Below are 20,597 nucleotides of genomic sequence, written 5' to 3' on the forward strand. Positions count from 1 at the left end.
AAATGGGACTCATAGGGGGTTAAAGGTGCTTACCAATTTGCTTCACCTAGGTCCCCAGTATAAAGTAGTTGCCTTCTGCCATCTTCCTGCAAAGGAGCGATGCCCAACCACAAATATTTCCATACAAATCACTGAGGATGTCACACAGCAATCCAACAATGCATGAAGCCAGAGCTATTTTCCTCAGATCTTCCTTGCTTTTGTTCAAAGCAGCTAGAGGGATTTTTCATCTCTGAATCACAATTTCAAATTAAACAGTTGTGACAGACACATTGATGATTACGCCACAGCAAAAATGCAGATGCTTATGCACAAGACCACTTTAATTATACAGCTAATAGCACCTGTGGAGATGCTAACACTACAAAAAGCCCTCACAGGACGCAAGGAAAGGAAGTAAATGCATGAGGGGACAGTGAAATCCTATCTAACTAAACAAATCTAATAACAGCACTTACAGTTAAATGCTATGACTTGCTGTGAACCCATAATATCCAAGAAATTCCTCACCTGATGCTGGTTGGGAAACTGAATTTCTGGTGACATTTCATCTTTCGATATTCTCCTACCATGGCATCTGAAGTCCAGTGAATGCTGAGTGCTCTCCTGTGCTACAAGACAGCACTGAAGAACAAGAGTGCAATCCAAAACTTTGTCGCTATCTCCCTGAGCTTCAGTTTTATGGTTGTGATATTTCTTCCTCAAGCAGTCTGCAGAGTCAAGAGAGGTTGTGGAGAACAAAGAAGTGCCAGAAAGAATTAGGATTTGCAGATGTTCTCATTTCAAGTTCTGGACAGATCTGCCCAGCACACGTAGCTGCAAGTTAAGCAGCAGAAATCCCAAACAGCAGCCACACCTTCCTTTCAGGAATAGCCAGCATGGGTTCACCAGGAGAAGGTCGTGCTCAACCAACCCGGTGGCTTTCTATGCTGTCATTACTGGCCGGGTAGATGGGGGGAGAGCAGTGGATGTAGTCTACCTTGATTTCAGCAAGGCTTTTGACTCTGTCTCCCACAGCATCCCTATATCAAAGTTGAGGAGGTGTGGAATAGATGAGTGGATGGTGAGGTGGGTTGAGAACTGGCTGACTGGCAGAGCTCAGAAGGTTGTGATCGGTGGCATGGAGTCCAGTTGGAGGCCTGCACTTAGCGGTGTTTCTCAGGGGGCAGTGCTGGGTCCGGTCCTGTTCAACATCTTCAATGACCTTGATGAGGGGATAGAGTCCACCCTCAGCAAGTTTGCTGATGATACAAAGTTGGGAGGAATGGCTGTGCTGCCTTCATCAAAACCTGGACAGGACAGAGAGTTGGGGAGAAGGGAACCAGATGAGGTTTAACAAAAGCAAGTGTGGAGTCTTGCACCTAGGGAGGAATAACCGCATGCACCAGTACAGGCTGGGGGATGAGCTGCTGGAGAGGAGCTCTGAGGAGAGGGACATGCATGACAAGCTGGTCATGAGCCAGCAGTGTGCCCTGGTGGCCAAGAAGTACAATGGGATCCTGGGGTACATTAAAAAGAATATGGCCAGCAGGTCGAGGGAGGTGATCCTCCCTCTCTGCTCTGCTCTGGTGAGGCCTCACCTGGAGTACTGTGTGCAGTTCTGGGCTCAACTGGTACAAAAAAGACTCTTTCAAGGGATCTCCTTGAAAGAGTCGAGCAGAGGGCTACAGAGATGACACAGGGCATGAAACACCTCCCTTAAGAGGAAAGGCTAAGAGACCTGGGGCTGGTCAGCCCTGCGAAAAGACGACGCAGAGGGGATTTGTTCAATGTCTATCAATACCTAAGGAGGGGGAGGCAAAGGGATGAGGCCAGACTCTCCTCAGCAGTGCATGGTGATAGGACGAGGGGAAATGGCCACAAACTAAGGCACTGGAAGTTCCACACAAATGTGCATGGGAACTTCTTCACAGTGCAGTGATGGAGCACTGGAGCTGCACACAGGTGGTGGATTCTCCTTCTCTGGAGACATTCAAGACCCAGCTGGACACAGAGCTGTGCAACCTGGGCTGGGAGCTGCTTTGGCAGGGGGGTTGGACTCGATGATCTCTACAGATCCCTTCCAACTCCTACAATTCTGTGATTCCAAGAATCCAGCTGGGCTCCACATAGCCCTTGGGCTTAGTGGAAGGACGAATACACAGACCAATGTTTTAAACTGAATTTTAACTACTCAGAACAGTCTGAAGTTCACACGCCTCAGACATCTCCAACAGCAATGAGCCGAATATTAATACTTTTGTGTAGTGCACTCTCAGGCTAACAGGAAAAGAAAACACTATATAAATCACTCACCAACCTATACCTGTACTCTGTTCCGTTATTTAGGTGGAAACAAGTGAAAATGAACACCCATTAAACAAGAGCACGGGCATCTTAAGTGACCCGTTTTTGTTAAAGGCTCTGTCTTGTCATTCCCTATGTAATTAGCTATGAAACCTAACTTCTAATCACTAAGTGTTCGTGCTTATGAAGGAATTAGAGTTAACACACTCTCTGGGATATAAAAATTGGGAATTTACAAAGGCTTGTTAATCAGCATGGAATGCCAGACAGAACAAAGCCTGCCTAGCAGTGGGCAGACAGGAGCTTGTGCAGCCCACTGCTTCTTCCTGCTCAGGTGTGACACCTGGTGTGTCACCTTTAACCCCACATAAATCATGAGGCAAAAACGTATGGATGGATTAGCAGGTCTGAATCAAGCGGGTCACAGAGCAGAGTTTAGGGGGGTCTTGTTTTGTTTTAAGCATTAACTGTGTCAAAATTACAAGAGCTCACAGATGCAGCACTCACAGGGGACTGAGGAGAAAGCAATGTGGATGGACACAGGGGCCATACACCAAAGAGCTTGCCTTTTTTTAATTTTCAGCTGTAACAGATGTCCTCTCCCTGCTGCTCAGAATTATTCTTTTTGCAGAGAACAGAAGCCACGAACAGCCAAGACATTTGCAGACAGTATAAAAAGAAGTTTTGGGGGTGTGAGGGGGAGGGTCAAAAGCAGAAATCTGTTTGTTTGGCACCTACATATAGCCCACTTAACTCAGCATACATTTCTTCTCTACTATGCGCTATTTTCTCTGTATTTAGAGGCTGTAAGGAGCCAGCTTAGCGTCACCATTTTATTCTATTCTCAGATGGGGAATTCGCTTTTGTTCCTCAAGACAAATTTCTGCCACAAGTGACTATGAGCCTTGGGTGCACATAGGCAGCTTTCAGCTGAAGCTCCAGCAGCAGGATGGGCTCTCAGCCTCAGCCCTACCCAGGGGCACTCTGCTCAGATCTGCCTGCCTGGGAACCTAGCCTCTGACAGTCCAAGCAGACGCACCACAAGGTGACTATTCAAGATGGGTCTCCTGTCTATTGCTTTGTTTCATTCAGCACAACACAGGTGCCAGCAAAAGACAGGTTTAGACAGGCTGCACTCAGAACCAGGACTGCTTCTAAGAAAAGCTTTTTTGGATAGTAAACCAAACTAGGTTCCAGTGTTTTGAGATTCCTGGTTAAAAAACATGACAGCCCTCCAATTTTTTTTTCTTTTTTTCAGTGGAATCACACACCTGTGCACCTGCAGGATGTGGAGGACAACTTTTTTTGCAATAAAAACTACCACACTGTAGGGTTAGACCTATGTAGAATGTTTTTTTCCATTATCCCTGAAAACAACTTCTGCTTGCTGAAGTTCTCTGGTAGAGGCAAATCTCTGTCAACCCAGCATCTGATTTACCTCTTTAGATGAGTGCCAAAGGTGCAAACAGCCAAGCCATTTCACTTCTCAGAAACCCTTTCAGATACTTCTTGAAAAGCACAGACAACAGGCAACAAAGGATAGTTTTTCACTCCTAAATAAAACCATACTCTCCAATTTTTTCCAATGCTTTCACGCTAATTTGCTGAGGTAGCTGCCCTTTATTCTCAATATATGTACTGCAGAAAAGTGCACTTGAGTCTACAAAGCAATCCAGAGAAAATGGTATCAAAGTATTCAGTGGCCATGGCTGAGCAATCCCAGGATCACCAACACATCAGATTAAAAAAAAAAACCACAAAAAAAACCAGACTTTTAGGCCTTCCCAAAAATGTGCAAAGTGCCTGGAAGGTTGAAAGCAAGCAGATGGCATTGGTGAGAGGAAGAAAACCTGTACTGGAGCATAAGTAAGGCACTGCACTGCTCTTTCCCCTGTAAGCACTACTCAGGAACTAGTACCTGAGCCTTATAAGGGTCTTCAACACTAAATATCTGTAAAAATCCTACCTTCGTTATGCAGGCATGCACACTTCACACAGTTGTCTCAGCCATCACTAGGACATCTGCTTTACTTCAGTGCATAAGTCATGTTGCCTTAACTTCCACCTACACTTCCAGATCCTATCCAAGCTGGGCACCAGTTCATGATGTCTTACACTTTACTACATAGTCATAAATTTTACAAATTTATGATTTAACAAAGCTGCCACACTGCTCTGGAAGATCATTTGACTGTATTTCAATAGCTGTCTTCCTTAGTACTGGGCTCACAGACTAAATTTTGCAGCCATTAAGTCCAATGAGTTTAATCAAATGACGTGACTCTCATTTATAACATTTGTCCATTGCAGATCACATCCAGAATCTCTTGCAGTGAATACAGGTTTGTTTTTGCCTTTTAATGAAGAAACGGGTTCATTTTGGTTAAATCTGCAATAAAAGGACTCCTCTCTAGCTCATGGATGGACTTGCTGACCAAAACCAGGTAGGAAAAAGAGCCACCATGCTCCAGAGTTCGAGTTCCCACCTGAAAGTTGAATGGCATGGTTTCACACACTTGGATCTGTCTAATTTCAGCCAAGTCTCCCATGTGTCCATCCTCACTGGGCTGTTGGGACAGCTTTGTGCTCTGTGGAAGCTTTTCCATTTGCATCTGCAAATACCAGGATAATGCCTCAGCCTGGGTTTACACACCCCGAGTGAGGCTCCATCAAGCTAGTGGCTGACTCTTTGAGCTCTTTTTGGCTTTCCAAAAAAAAAAAAAACCTGCTATATCCTTGCAGCACTACCAGCATGAAATCAAAAAGTTGGTATTTATTCAATTCTGTCCATTTTGGACTTGCTTTACCTAACTAAATAACAGTGTCAGTCATCCTCATCCATCCTCGTTTGAACAAAAACAAGCTGGGGGTTTTAGGGAAGCAATAATTTGCTCCTAGTCACGATGGACAACATACGTTTGTGGAGTACCTGCCACTATGGCTGATGAGGAGATAACGTTTGCAAAGCAGAAGGTAGAGCAGCTGCTTCGGGCACAACAGAAGCAGAGGACAGGTCTGCAGCCACACAGAGCCAAATGTCCCTCTTCCCAGTGCCTAATGTCTAACCAGTAGCAGTGGCACATTCACGTCCCACAGTCACCATTACTGGCTCTTGTACTCCAGCATTCAGGCTTGCCATGTCTGCAGAAATCACTCCCTGATGGTGCACACTCTCCTGCAGGGGACATTAATAAATCCAGCTAATGAATGGAGGGAAATAAAATGGATAGTTAGCATTCTCATGGGACTGCTCTAATGAAAGACTGCTGGGTTGCGACACAATATCCACCCTGCAACAGATCCCTGCGCCACTGCCAAAAAGAGGCCTCTTTCTGCCAAGGCAAGCTGTGGCTCTGAGACACTACGTCAGAGTCAGTTAAGCAACAAAGTAAGTGAGCTGTACCACCTGTGTCTCTTCTCCAAGCAGAACTGCAGTGAAAGTTCAAACTTCTTGCAGAAACAAGACTGACTTCAAACGGTAACTCAATGGCTGCCTCCTCCTTACAGAAACTGCAAGCAAAGCTCTGACCAAGGGATCTGCAAGTAAGAACAGAGTATCTGCCTTATTTAAGCTCCCCCAGCGTACTCATTATCGTAGTATGTGAGTACATCTGTGTTGGGTATACTGCTAATAGAGAAAAGCCGTCATCTCTCCACGCTTCATTTCTCTCATGCGCCTTGCAGATCTGCACTTCTACTGGGAAAATAGAAAGCAATCAAGTATCTGATGAGCAGGAGATGTTTTCTCCCCTTTGTGCAATTGCTCTGTTAACAAGATTTAAAAGTGCAAAGACGTGTATGGAAAAAAATATGTATGTGCACGTATACACACACTCAACTCAACTAGTTCTTAAACACCTAGCAAGTCTAGATAAACAGCACCACGAGAGCTCTCATCAGTAAGTTATGTATAGGCATGAAGGCAGACAAGCCCTGTTTCTGAGGTTCAGTGCATGTTTTATCTGCACACTGCCTATCAGCAAGACACAACTGTTTGTCTATGGGCATGACTGCAAAGAGGACAAGTGACAACAGCTAACCTTCAGTGCTGGAGCAGCACTTCATCAAGCACTGCACCAAGATATATCGAGTAACATCTGAATGACATCCTGCCATCATCTTGCATGCACTGCAATGTTTGGTCAATACAACTCAAAGCCACAGCCACTGAACGCCCTGACGCAAAGCGAACAAGTCGCTGCTTTTTGGTGCCGGTTTTCAGGGCAGCAATGTGAGCTGTTGGTCTTTTGGCTGAGCTGAACAAGGTCCAGGCATCCAACCTGACGGAACTGCTGTCTGCCCATAACAGGAGGCCCCTGGGACATCACATCTGATCAGTCACCAGGCACTGATTTCGTGCAAACTGACACAACAGAAAAGCTGGATTGTCAGGAAAATCAAGCTTCCCGCATTATCTTATGTGACAGCCACTGGAAGCTCTCTGACTGCCGATGGATAGAGGAAATGAGGGAGGTTTCTTAGGGAGATGCAAAGCCTAACAGATGGGACAGCTTAGCAGAACGAATTGCTCTGGGGCTGAGAGGGAAAAGATAAGCAGACGTCTGTAGGAAGAGGAAAAAAAAAAAACACTCGGAGGAGCAGAAATGAACAAGAGATCCAGGGAAGTAACTGAGGCTAAGGAGGAAGAGGCCCCTCCCCAGGAAGTGCAGTCTGCCCTGCCACAGTAGGCAGAAGGGATGGAGGTGTAAAGGCAGAGAGAGGGCTCCAGGAACAGAGCCAGCATACATGCTGCAGAGGAGACAGAGAACACCCCTGGCACGCACCAGGATCCCTGAGGGAACGTGGAGTCAGACATGAAGAGAACACATGCAACAAATTCAGCACCCAGATCTCAACTAACAGTCCTGCACTGCCAGTTCGTGTTCAGTTACCGGCCTATGCTGAAAGCTGGAAGAAGTACTGACTCCTTTGCTCTCCTCAGTACCCTTTCACAACACCTGAAAGTTCAGTTTTCCCATCCTCACTTCTGATGAAAGAGAGAGAAGAAAACCTACTGTCTTGCTTCAGCAAGTTCTTGCTGCTGCCTGCTCTGCATCTCTGTGCAGCTTCCCCAGCAGGTATCCAGCTGTCTGGCCAAAGACAACAAAAGTGAGCTGTTATCACAGCTGTCATCAAGACCACATCTGCAATGATGAGCAACACGGCTCAAGACTGTGTCATTTATCACAGGTCAAAACCATTCATCTATTTCGTCAATTCAAAAAAAAGAAAAACACAAAAAGCAGTAAAACTACAACAAAATGTAGTAGTCATCAAAAAATGCACGTTTCCTCTTTGTGATCAGGTACAGCTCCCAAGACAAACTTTGCTTGTAACCCATTGCAGAAATTTATCAACGTAAATCATACTGAAACTTCAGGGCAAACACATGTATGCATTTGTGTACGTATTTCCAAATCAGAAAAGACTTTCATTCTAACTAAAGGAATGTCTCAGTTTCCTAGGGGACATGATTTTCAAAGCATATCAATAGCAATTAAGACAATTAAGATAGTTTCAAACAAGCCTGAACTTAAGAGCTGCGTGGCATTATTTGCATCACGTTCGGTTTAATTACACCATTGCTAACTTCCTGCCTGTTGCCTCAATGTGCTGTTTGAGTCACGCAGCAATTGATTTCTTCTGTTTGTCAGAGATATTACCCACCAGGAAAGTTATTTGCCTCGTTTAGCCTGCGGATTACAAGAACACTTTCCAATTCCCCTCATCCAGTGGATCTTAGCATAAAGTTCACATCACATAGGCAGTATAAATAGTAAGAAGCACTGAGAGACCCCAGGGACCCTAAAGCCACTGCTCCCTGTCACCTGTTATTTCCTCCTCTGCTCCTGAATCTGTATTAGCCTCTATGGTTGTTACGCTGCAGAAGTCAGCAGCATTTCAACATTGCCAGGGCACAGCCGATAATGGGAAAAAATTCATACAAACCCACCAATACAGAGATGCAATTGTTTTACAACCTAACACAAGTTTATCTCATCATGTATTTATGCTAACACAATGCTCCTGTACACAGGGATTAGTACATATGAGCACATACACAACTGTTGTTACACGTATTTCACTTGAACCTAAGATGAGAACATTTAGCAAAGTACGTGGGTATTAACAAGGCTACAGTCTGCCTTCCAGACAGCCCAGACAGCTACACGATGGTTTCTCCTACTTGTTCTGACGACCCACCATCAGTAATGAAGAAAATGAGCTGGCCTTCCTGGGGAGTTTGCAGAGCCACTTCCAGCCTACAGTGCAGAGCTGCTCCGTGGTTCTCCTAACACAGTTTGTGTGCTCAATGGGAAACACCTCCGAGAAATATGCTCACAAACCAAGTAAAAAAGGGGAGTTCAGAGAACAAAACACAGATCCAGATAGGAAAAATGCTGCAGTACGAACAGGGGCCCTATTTCAGGGACATCCTACTCCAAGATTGCTACTAACAAAAAAAAAACAAAACACGAAGTACAGCCCAAATAACCCTAACTCTACTTTGTAATGTTAAAGTCTGGGAGCCCATTTTCTGCTCTGAGACCGTGCACCAGTGTTCAAGTTTGGCTATATGTGCTCAGGCACTAGTTTCCAAGGAAACCAGTGACTGCATGAACATTGCAAAATGCAAGTCCTATGCCCGCTGTTTCACAAGTACGCCGTAGCTATCTCCGTGACACAAACCCTCCCAGGTAGATGCTGTACCACTGTTTCTCAGAGACCTTTAATACAATCTCAGACTTTAGGATGTAGTATACATGCTACATATCGAAACAATGTTCACACTTGCAACAACACCACTTTTCATATTTTTCAGAAAGGATAAAGGAATTATTTGATAAAGGAGTTATTCTAGGCTCAAGTGAAGCGCACACTTTTGTTTTTTTCTTTCCTGCTCTTTCAGACCTTCAAAACAAAAGCAAGCTGCACAAAATGGCATGGACTTCTCTGCCTGCACAAACCCCCTGGAAATGTCAAAGCAGCAACTAAAAAACATCTATACAGATATTTATTCTTTAGCCAGCTACAAAAGCAAGCATTTTGGCACCACAAAAGATAGAGACAAGGCATACCAGCAGCACAGGCAGCAAGGGGTGTCATTTAAGACAGCAAATCAAAGCAACTTCCAGGGAGCCCTTACCTTGAGATAAGGTACACATTCCATGACTTCTGAAATCTTAGCATCCCACAGACTCCATTTCAAGCAATATAAGCAAAGAAACGGTTACATATCAAGCCACTGTAGGATGAGTTGTTTGTTTGTTTTGTTGTGGCAGCAACCATACTGAAGCTTTGTGCTACTCCATGCGTTTTTGCTCACAGACAGCACACCAGTGTGGTGGGTTTACTTGATTCATTTCTGATGTGCAGGACACATAGTGTTTAGGAACATAGGATGTGAAAGCTCAGGACTACTTTCACAGCAAGTCTGGAGAGAAGGCATTCATGTCCATAGCCTGGGGCAGTATTTTCTGCTGAGGTACTTTAGAACTATCTCTCACTCACTCAATAATACAGAGAAGAGCAAAAAAGCAAATTCTCTAGGAAGTGAACTTACAGATAAGCATTTCGATTAAAAATAGCTTCTGTGTTAATGACAGCCTTTTGTTATGAGCTATTAGCTTGCTTAAAATTACCTGCCAAATAGTTTTGGTTTGCATACTAGAATTTCTGCACTAGAATTTCAGAACAGATTCTGAGCAAAAGTGATTTCGCTTAAAAACTTGGTCTATTATGCTACACTGCTAAGATTAGTATCCAAAAGTGTGCTGCTTACTGCTACTAAGCAAAAGTAACAGAAATGGCAGCAAAGTTTAATCCTGCCATCCCTAGTGAAATTGTCAGTCAGGCAGAAAATCACAAAACCTTTGACCAAAACATCTCTGGTCACTAGTTTACATTCAGCAAGCTTATTTCAGAGATGCTCCAGATGACAGAGAGAAATCTTTGTCCCCAGCCTAATAACCAAATACAACACAGTTATTTCTTACCGGCCATTAAAGCCTCGGGAGGCTGACTCAGGCATAGGGAACCTATAAGCAACCTCACTGTGCCACTTCGCAAGGCATTAAGAGGCAAAGACTGAGGTGTGGGTCACATGCATACTCCTGGGCATAGGAAAGCCTCATCCACCAGCAGAGAGGCACCTCACTGCTGCCAAACCTGGCCTGTCAAAACAGTGGAAAGCAACATTTGACTGACTTGCATTCTGCACTGTCCTTGACATGCTGCATGTAAAACTGCTATCCTATAATCCTCTGCAATGGAAACTCGTCCCTGCAAAGCGTGAGGCCCTGCTCTCCAAGCTGCTCTGGGAAGAGGAGACGAGGAGGTGAAATGCCAGGGGAGCCAGCAGAACAGACAACTCATGCCGCAGGGCTGCCCTGGCCTTGTGAGGTAGGTAGTCCTACCTACTTGTGAGGTAGGATGAGGATGAGGCTACGGTGTGTGCAGCGGGCCCCACGTATCCAGCAGCATGCTGACAGACATCAGTTTAAGCATGAAGGAGCAGATCCAGACACACAGATTCTCCCTCAGAACAATGTTAAACTACTTTCAGATTGAATCAGCATTCTATCATGCAGCATGTAAAAGCAATTCCCGCAGCTCATTACTTAATCATAAATGAATTTCAATCGGTCACTGGACACATCACATGGAATTCCAGTTTCAAACAGAAGAAAAATGAAAGGTTGTGTCACCCTTGCCTGTTTACATCCATGGCTGCTGACTGCCTTTGCTACCTTCTGCAACATGATAGCAAAACCCACATGCAACATGACTAAAGAAGCCACCAGCTCTGATTTCACAGCTCCTGCCCTACATTTCAGGAAGCAATCACTCCCTTCCTGATCACAAGCCCCACATCAGTCTCTGCTTTGAATGGTCAAATGATGTTGCGACCATCCTCTGGATTATCTTAGAAACAGAAAAGTGTAGGCTTTAAAAAAGGGGCTGTTGTATTCTTTAGAACTAGTTTCTGAATTAATAGATGGCTCCTAGGTACCATGGCATAGATATCATTTATAAATATCAACAGGCAATTTTATGCAAATGTCCTAAATATGAACTGCTTTTCAAATACTTCAGGTTTAGTATTACAATTATGACTGCTTAGAAATACGCCTCTGGCCCATAGATGTACCATTTGCCTTCAAAGAACCAATTTAGTTGTTAAACCTCTTGTACATACATTGTACTTTCCCTAAGGCTATGCAATGAAATGTCGCTTTTGGATTTTTAAACCCAGAACTATTAAATACCACTCACAGGCTGCCCTTCCCCTCACAAATGAATCTCTCATATTTGGAAGATATCCCAACTTCACATTTGAAACATTCCTAAGTCTGTTCACTCATAAAACCAAGACTTCTTCTATCTCACTCAACAGTTCCTATAAATGACACAGCACCTTGCTCAGGGAAAGCAGTGACAGAGCACACACCACATCTGACAATAGGAGATGGAGCCCTACACATCATTCATGCTCGTTAGCTCTCTGCTTTGGTTCCTATTCTGCTCATACCATTTTTTTTCTCCTGGAAAACAAAATATTCTGATTACACAGCCTTCAAAAAATAGATTAAAAAAAAAAAAAAGGATACAGCTGTGACCAATGACAAAATGAAACTTCCTTTTAAAGTAAAAGTCCTGGGTATTTTCTCATTTTAAGTGCAAAATAGGAAAGGAAAGGAAAGAATCAAACGTAACAGCCTCTTTGCTCAAAAGGTTATTCTCTGCTCTGCAGCTTTGTAAAATCTTAATTGAAAGAACTGTCGGTACAAACTTTGTCTCCTGGTATTACTTCAATGCCGGCAGGCTGTCAGCAGGCAGAATATATCCCACGAGAGGTCAAAGGTGTGGAAAAATAAACAGAGCAGCAATCCGAGGAGAAGGAGAAGAGATCAAGATTTGTCACTGCATTTTTCAAGCAGAGAAAATCAGCCAGACTTCCTGATGGTCTTTACCCACTTAGTGCAGCCACTTCTGGCAACCTCTGGGGTGGGGAAATGAGAAAAGCCACTTCAGACAACCTTTTACTAGTTAGTTGCATAAAGATCGACAAAGGTGCCACTTCTTATGCCTGGATTAGATCACTTTAGAGGTCTTTTCCAACCTCAAGGATTCTATGATTCTATGAAAGGTCTCAGTGGTCTCTAAGTCAGAAGAAATCAGCAGAATGTGTCCTTCTGCATATTTTAGTCATAAACTCCTCATGTGAACTTGTATTTGACATTAGCAAGATTAAAAAAATAAAAATAAAAAACTTTGGAGACAAAATAAGCCCAACACTAGACTAGAACTGGATGTTTCCGCTTTGCCTCCTTGGCACTCCACCTTGTGCAGTGCTGGCAAATGAGTAGATAATGGAGGCTGGATCCCACCACCCCAAGAGCTGTTGGAGTTCAGCATCCACTGGGCAAAAAAGTCAACCCTGTTTTTCACATCTTAGTCCTTCGTTTCCTGTTGTGGTACTCTCCACCTCAACCTTCAATACCACAGTGATTGCACTAAACACACCCTAAAGATCGCTGGGCTCAATTGTTTAAGAGAACTTGCTTTTTAATGCTGTGCAAGCCACGTGCATAGAAGCGTGAGAAAAACAATTATTTAGGTATTAATGACCCCAGTCAATTAAACCAGGTGCACTTCTTCAGCCTCCCAGGCACAGACTCCACTAACAGCAGCTCATCTGGATTTTAATCATAAGCACTCCTGGTAAGTGGAACATACAGCTTGCTTTTCCATTTAGATGTTCACGTTGAAAATGCTCAGCAGTGCCATACCCCATGGACACAGCAAGCGGCTGAAACAACCACCTAGCCCCAGAAGACCCAGCCCTGCCTCACAGGCGTCAGGTGCAAGGCACTGTCAGCTCCTACCCATCAAATCAAGGTGCCTCAGCAGAACAGTGACTACTTCCCAGAGCAACCCCTGGGACTGTTATCCTCCTCACCTCAGTGACCGAGGCGTGCAGCAGTAACTCAGCCCAGAGATCGTGCATTTACTACTGACCATGAGAGGTCAACATTAAGCACTGCTTCAGGTGCACCACACTCCGAGTGAGGCTACAAGAAGGCATTCACAGAGCAAAAAACTAAAATTCAAGCTGGAAAACGTTAATTCAAGTCTTGACAGGCTTCCTACGTGTTTTGCTGTACGCTCTGCTTAAAGTTGAAGCTCTAGGAGGCTCAGTGAAAACCAAAACCTTCCAGACTTAAAGCAAGAGAAGCACAGCAGCTGAAGCAGAGCTGCAGGGCAGCAGCTGGGGTCTCTCCACGCTGTGCTGTGCGGGAGCAAGGCCTCTTCCCGCTGCCACCCACCGCCATTTCGTGGGGGCACCAAGGGGCAAACACGCATCCTCGTGACAGAGAAACACGCATCTGTGCGAGCGAGTGGCTGGGGTACTGAGGAACAGACAGCCCCGTCCGTCACGGCAGCCCTATCCGGCTGTTTTCTCGTGCTGTACGCACCCCGAAGGCACATAGGTGCGTGGAGGAGCACCCAGCAGCCCTCACCCCACCTCAGCTGCCCGGCCCCGGCAATGGAGCCGAGGCACCGACCCCCACCCCCGGCTCGCTGGGATGTGTGAGGGGCATTCTGCGGGTCCACCACAGTTCCTCCCCTCTGCCGGGCTGAGCCGCAGCCGTTCGCCTTAAAAGGGCAAAATATCTACGGAGAAACGGCGGCGGGAAGGGGGAGTCGGGAAGAGGGTCCCGGGGCGGAGGCGGCGGGACCGGGACGTGGCTGCTCATCCCTCCCTCCATCCCTCGCGGGGCGGTTGCCAGGAGACGGCGGGGCAGGGCAGGGCAGGGCAGGGCAGGGCAGGTTCCCGCCGCTCCGGGGCAGCGAGCGGCCCCGCGGAGGGCGACGGGGAGCGGCCAGAGCGCGGCAGCGGAGCGGTGCGGACCCCGGGAGGCTTCGGTATCTTTGTGAGCAAGGGGTCCGGTGCCACGCGTGGCCGCGTCCCGGAGCCGGGCACAAAGACAAGAGATGCGGTACCGATGGAAAAACCCCGGAGGACGGCGCAGCGTGCTGCCCGGCCCCTTCCGCAGCCCCGCAACTCGCCGAGCCCTCCGCTCGCAACTTTCCCTCCGCCGCGGGCGGGCGGGCGGGCGCTGCTTACTGCGGGCTCTTGGGGTAGAAGGGGAGCGTGACGTGGCTGAGGTCCTGGATGTCGAAGGCGGTGGGCTCGGCCGAGATCGCCTGCCGCTTGGTCCGCTGCTCGCCCTGCAGGCTGCCGGCGCTCTGCTGCTGCGCCTGCTGCGTGGCGGGCCGGATCACCGAGCGGTACTTGTCCAGCTCGTTCTGCAGCTTCTGGATCAGCTCGTCCTTCTGGTCCAGCTCCAGCTCCAGCTCGTCGATCAGCGCATCCCGCTGCCGCAGCTCCTCGATCTTCTCCTGCAGCGCGTACTGTAAATCCCGCAACGTGCCCATGCTCCCGCTCGCCCCGAGCCTCTCCCGGCAACTTTCCACCGGGATCCACCCGGCGCTCGGCCCAACTTCCCCGCGCCCCTCCGGCCCGGGGCCCCTCGGCCGGCCCCCCCACCCCGCGGCCCCGGAGCCGGCTGGAGCGGGGCGCTCCCGATCCGCCTGCGCCCGGCGAGGCTGCGAGAGGCAGCTCGCACACGCCGGCGGGCGGGCGGCGGGGCGGAGGGATGCGGTGGGCAGGGGCGAGCGCGCCGAGGCAGTGCCGCCCGACGGGGCCAGGGGCTGCGGGGGGGAGCCCCCGCCGGCCCCCCCCCCTCCTACTCCTCCTTCCCCGGCCTCCGCTGGCAGGGGGAGGCAGTCCGGAGAGCCCGGCCCCGGGGCGGTGGCGGCTGGGCGGGTCCGCACCTCGCGGCGGGCGCTCACCTCTCGCTGAGCCCTCCCCTCGCGGCCCCGCTCCGTCGCGCTGCCGTAATTAATGGTTATTTGAGGCTTTCGGCTCCCGCTCAGCCTCGGCAGGAGGCACGCTGTTTCAGTGGGGACTACCGGCCAAGTGGCTGTGCTGAAGCAGCCCGTCGGTGGGGCGTCTGGGGCTCCGAGAGATAAAATAAGCCAAAGTCGGGGCAGTAGGTTCCACAAAAGCCGGCTTATGCAGACCCAAACACACCAGGGTTCACTCAGCAGTGAGGCACTCAGCCCGCACCGTGCCGTTTATGGGGCTGTGATATGAAAATATCAAATCGAGGAGCCACGTTGGCACCAAATGGTGTCACCGTTTGTCTCCATGCATGCAGGGAACGGAGCACGACACTGTGACAGCAGTGGTGGTGACAGACAGAGCTGGCCCCCACGCCTCATGAGAGGGGAGCAAACCGCACTGGGGTTTTCTGCCAAAGCTGCATCATTAGGAGGAACCGGGTAAAATCCCCACAGCCCAGCTGGACGGAGCCTGGGCCCTGCCTGCCTGGGTCATAGTTTCCTTCCTAAGAGGTTGGTGTGAGGACGAGAGAGGAAGGATGCAGCCATGGATGGCTTCTGCAGTGTGTGGTATCTCTGTGGCAGTTGGCAATGCCCAGACCTCCCTGTTGGGCATAAGCAGGCAGCAAGAGAGATCCAGACAGTGTTTATGGCGTTGTTTTGCTTTTGATAGTGTCGCATAGCAGCACTTGGTTGTATCCTGAGTACCAGCTTTCACCCTGAAGATGGTCTTCATAAAACTAAAAAATCAAAGAATGGACAAGGAATGACAGCTACTCCCTGTTCAGCATTGCTATTGGAAAGGGCCTGGACTCTGCTCAGAAACCTGGAATGAGGCTCTGCAGGTGTGCTGCCTGGTAACTCCTACGTTTTGCAAGATGCATATGCAAAAATACTTTTTAAAAAGGTTTTGCAAAATGCTTCTTCTTGACACTCGTGCCAGGCACAAAAACTAAGTTCCCTGGCTGTTTTCATGGGCTACCACCACACTTTAAGTGCTTTTTGTACAGCTCCTCCACTGCAGCCTTCTGTAACTCACTGGGAACAAAAGTACCAAATATCTTCTGAACATTTCCATTTTAAATATGACTGGTGTTAAACAGATGCACGTGTGCTGCTTGCAAACTAGAAATCAATAATTAAGAAAAAGTAATAGCATCAAGCCAATGTGCTCACGGTCTTACTGTTTTCCTCTCCCCAGAAGCGATGTGGCCCCATGGACAAGAAAGATGTGACACAGTTAGCTGAAGCCCACCAGGCTCCCAGAGAACAACAGCCCTAGGGAAAACTTGTGCATAATTTCTCAATGACAAGCAGCAAAGCCACGTTGCTCAGTTCTTATTGGAGGTGCACAGCTTGCAACTGAGGCAACATTACAGAGATAAGAAAGGATGCAGAGAGAAACATGAGAAATTATGAGAAATAAAACTGGCAAGGAATTTAAGTATATGTAAAGGGAGTCTGTATTTACAGGTGGAAGGCAAGTTTGCATAAGACCTAGAGAAGAAACTGTATGGCTCAATTTTATATCTGTGGCTATAACCAGTAAACTTGTGGATGGTCTTCCCTGGTTGCCAGATGAAGCTGAAGCAACCTGAGGACCTCTGCTGCCTGAAGCAGACGGTTTGCTGTTTTGGCAAGGAATCCCTCAGGTAGGTGCTACCACCCCACTCTAACAAAAATAAATTTTCCTGTCCCAGTGCTCCCAAATCCATGTTCCCATCAAAAAAATCTCAGGCTCTCCAAGCAGCTGCTTTGTCTTCCTGAGCCCCTGAATGGAAAGAAATGGCTCCGCAGGGAAGAATCCGCAGGGAAGAATGGCAGGAATGCACCGACTGGCTCAGCTGCAGGAGAACAGAATGGGGCTGCAAGCGGTTTGTTAAGGGAGCAACCATCATCCCAAAGTGTATTAGTACCCGGCCACTGCAATGCTGTGCCTTGCCTTGCCCAGAGAAACAAAAATGTAGAGCATCTGCAGTCTATGTGTCCCAAAACGCTACAGCATGGCTCGCTGATGGGAATCACAGGCTGCCCCACAAAACACAGCCTCTCCCTGCCTCTCCCCAGAATGGCTCTGGTGTGCTACAGTAATTCTCTTCTGCACAACTCCCGAGTTTTAATAGCTTTCACTTTCAAGGATCATCTGCCACCAAATGTACCCACTCAGCTGCCATTTTCCAAGCAAAAAGGCTCTGCAAGCACCTCCCAGGGTTCACTATGTCAGGCTCAAGTAGCATGCAGGATGGCTAACAGGCAAACGTCACCTTGCTACTGCGGCCAGGGCAGCGTGTAAGAGAAGCTGGGGATGCATCACTGAACACATACATTAATACCTTCCTCCTCCTAGAAGAGTATTAGTTTTTTTCCCACCTAACTACTCCAAACCATTAATTTCTCCCTTTAATAAGGATCTATAGGAGCAGCTTAGCTTGCAAGAAGCAAGCAGAACCACTTGGGTTTTATGATGTTGGCCAGGACTTTGGGCAGATCTGGGAAAGTGCAAGACCCATGGGAAAGAGATGAATGCATTCCCTGCATGCAAGACCTTTCTGATGTGAAGAAGCAAAGCCTAAAATACAAGAAGACCTAGAAGAAAGCAGCACATATATGTGAAACACATGCCCAAGACTCACGTATTGGGCAGCTAAGGTCATAATATCCCTTATATTTAGCACAGAGTGAGGAGAGGGATGGTGTTCAACAGCAATGGGTACAGCTCCATCTGTGAACAAGCTTCTGCTTTTTACCTTTGCACATTGCCTGGACAGTTGTCCATTCTTTTCACTTTTTGCCCCAAACAAGTTGCTTTCAGCACCTCCTTCTGGTGCCGTTGTGCCCTGCAGATTTGAAGGGGAGGGCTGGGAAATAATTCAGCCCCAAAGGGTGGTGATGAAATTGGACCAACTGCATCAAAGCAGCCTTGCTAAGAGTCTGAAGAATGAACTGGCAGTATTTGGAAAGTACTTCAGCCCCATTTCTCTCTGAAAATAAGCCCTGTTTTCTCCTGGCACTGGACGTTCCTCATTCTGGACCTTTCTGGAGCTTTTAAAAGTGAGAGCTGGACCTGCGTGTCCCTCCCCACCAGAAGGATGGAGAAAGCTAGGGCTGGGAATTCTTGCAGCTAGTGATATCTCTTAAACCCCATTGAGTCCTAAGTGCTGGAAGTAACACCTCAAATGGATCATCTCAAGGTGTTGGGGTTTTTTGTTGTTGTTGTTTTTGTTTTTTTCCTTTACTATGTAGATTTTTTCCCATTATCAGTAAGAAGCACTGAGAAGAAGCTCTTCTAAAGAGAGTGAAACTGCTCCAGCTTGCCCTAGGAAATCTCCCCAGTATAAGGATCCTTTGGAGCAGATCAAATGCATGAGAAAAAATACCCCAAGGTCTAATAACGGTACCAAAAAAAGACATGCTGCAAAGACAAGAAGGAATAATAATGTGCTATACTGTAATTGGTAAAACGTTTAGCTTTTTATATCACATTAGGGGCATACTTAATAATGCAAAAATGAATGCTGGTGCCATGCAAGGCAGATTGATGAGCCCTGATAAGTGTAAAACCATACAGAATTACCCATGCAATACAGTGGGGCAGTTTCAGCCCTTCCTCCTTTTTCATGCACACACACATGTGCCATAAGCAGACCTAAGATTCAAGTCTCCCATTTTTCATGGGCAAAGTATGTACTGGAAAGATAGGGCATAACTCTTCCATCCTTGATTTTCAGTGTCACAGCCAAGTGGGCTGCAGAGCCAAAACGATAGAAGACCATTTATAGGATGAACACCAGCTTTACGTCTACATGACACAATAAATTATTCCCAATATTCAACACAGCCTTACAAAACCTCTTCCATTGGAACAACCACAAGAAGCTCCTCTGGCTTTCTTCTCTCAGCAACATCCCCTGCCCACCCTATATGTCTCAGAAACCACAGACCCCGCATCTGGCATGCTTCAGATGAAAGGTGTCTTTCTCATCCACGATGGCAAAGAAAGCTGGATTTTCACCAGCTTGCCCCATCAGATGCCCAAGGTGGTGGAAGTGGGTCTCCCCCCCTCTTCCTTCAGTGCCACTCAGGGTCCCTGTGGGGTAGGAGATGATACTAGGTAGCATCTTCTCAGATGAAGTCCTTGGGTCTGGGCTTTCTCCAGGAGGAAGGAGGCACATTTTCACACACTCTTGAGATAATTAGCACCAGATCTGTAGGCAAGTGAGGACCTCTGTCCCTCCAGCCCCTGACCATCTCCAGCAGGTTATTCCCCACCTGTCAGGAAGGGCTGGACGCACAGTGAGGCCAGACGTAGGCACGTCTCCCCACAGACTGGATTAAGCTTCAAAATGATTCAGCTTCCTTAAGAAGTCTTGTGTTAAGCTCATGTTAAACAGCAACTCGTTCTGAAAACTATCAAAGTAAATACTTGGTGCTGCTTTGCAGTTGTTACAATTAGGCACTGACTATGCCCTTGCTTTTCTCAGGGGTCCCAGTGTACCAACTATGTAGAGCAAAAGCAGCATTTAGGCAAGGAGAGCCCTGGAAATGTTGTTTTCTTGTTTTCAGCCTTAAGCTACGAGCAAATGATCCAAGGGACCAATTAAACTAAGTGCAGGGAAAAAGATTTAGTCTTAGAGCCCTGATATACAGGATATAAAAGAGGCAAAGTCTGTAGAAAACACTGACAGTTGGCAAAGCAGATTCACTCTGTTCCTCACACCACACATCTGTGAGGCTGAGAAGTTGCAGCCTTTGCAGGGAGGTGGAAAGCGAGTGTCAGAGCTGAAGCGACTGCTTTGAAACGGTCTGTGGCCATTCAATCACTGCTATTCCCTAGCCAGAAACCCCACAGCTGCTCAGCACACACCCTGTGACACCTTTGCATTATGTTGCTTTGGAAAGGCACATGTACAGAATATGGGTCTGACCATGCTGTTCTGTGTGATCCCAGCAATCAAGTGCTCAGCGAGGCATCTGGGGTCAGGCCCCATGCTTTTGCACTCACTCCCCTGCTCCTGCTAACCTATTCATTGTGGGATCATACCTTCATCTCCCTGTGCATAGGCTGCACGGGGCTCTGACTAGCAGTAACAGCTTCTCACAGTATGTTTAGGGGCAGTGATTTTTGCATTGGTATTCAGCAGCATGCTGGTAAAAACAAGGGTGAATCAAAAGCAATGTTTGCCTTGTAGTCAGCCTGCAATGTTTGGTATACTCATAAAACCCCACAAAAACTCAGCTAGACTTATCAGCTTTTATCATCCTACCACATCCTCCACCACTTCAGCCCTCCATCACCCTTTCACTGAGTTTTTTTCATCACAGGTCAAAATCAGAGCACTCAGAAAGGCGTGAACAGTGACAGACTTGCTTTTCCCCCAGCTACAATTATTATTTTAGTC

The 20,597-nt window shown here is 47.3% G+C and overlaps 1 protein-coding gene across 2 annotated transcripts in view; it reads right to left on the reverse strand.

The window, feature by feature from the left end:
• PRKG1 (protein kinase cGMP-dependent 1) overlaps positions 1-20,597 on the reverse strand; it is a 406,800-nt gene that overhangs the window by 368,631 nt on the left and 17,572 nt on the right. Inside the window, exon 1 of one of the 2 annotated variants that reach the window (XM_065746470.1) lies at positions 14,420-14,940. The exons of the other annotated variant lie outside the window; for it this stretch is intronic. Within the exon in view, the coding sequence (XP_065602542.1) occupies positions 14,420-14,730 (311 nt within the window). The 5' untranslated portion in view covers positions 14,731-14,940. Of the gene's footprint in view, positions 1-14,419; positions 14,941-20,597 lie in introns of those variants that run through there. 2 annotated transcript variants of the gene reach the window in all.

This window comes from Cyrtonyx montezumae, unplaced genomic scaffold, assembly GCF_038088225.1.
Source record: "Cyrtonyx montezumae isolate F1298 unplaced genomic scaffold, pur_monq_1.0 scaffold_4, whole genome shotgun sequence".
Lineage (NCBI taxonomy): Eukaryota > Metazoa > Chordata > Aves > Galliformes > Odontophoridae > Cyrtonyx > Cyrtonyx montezumae.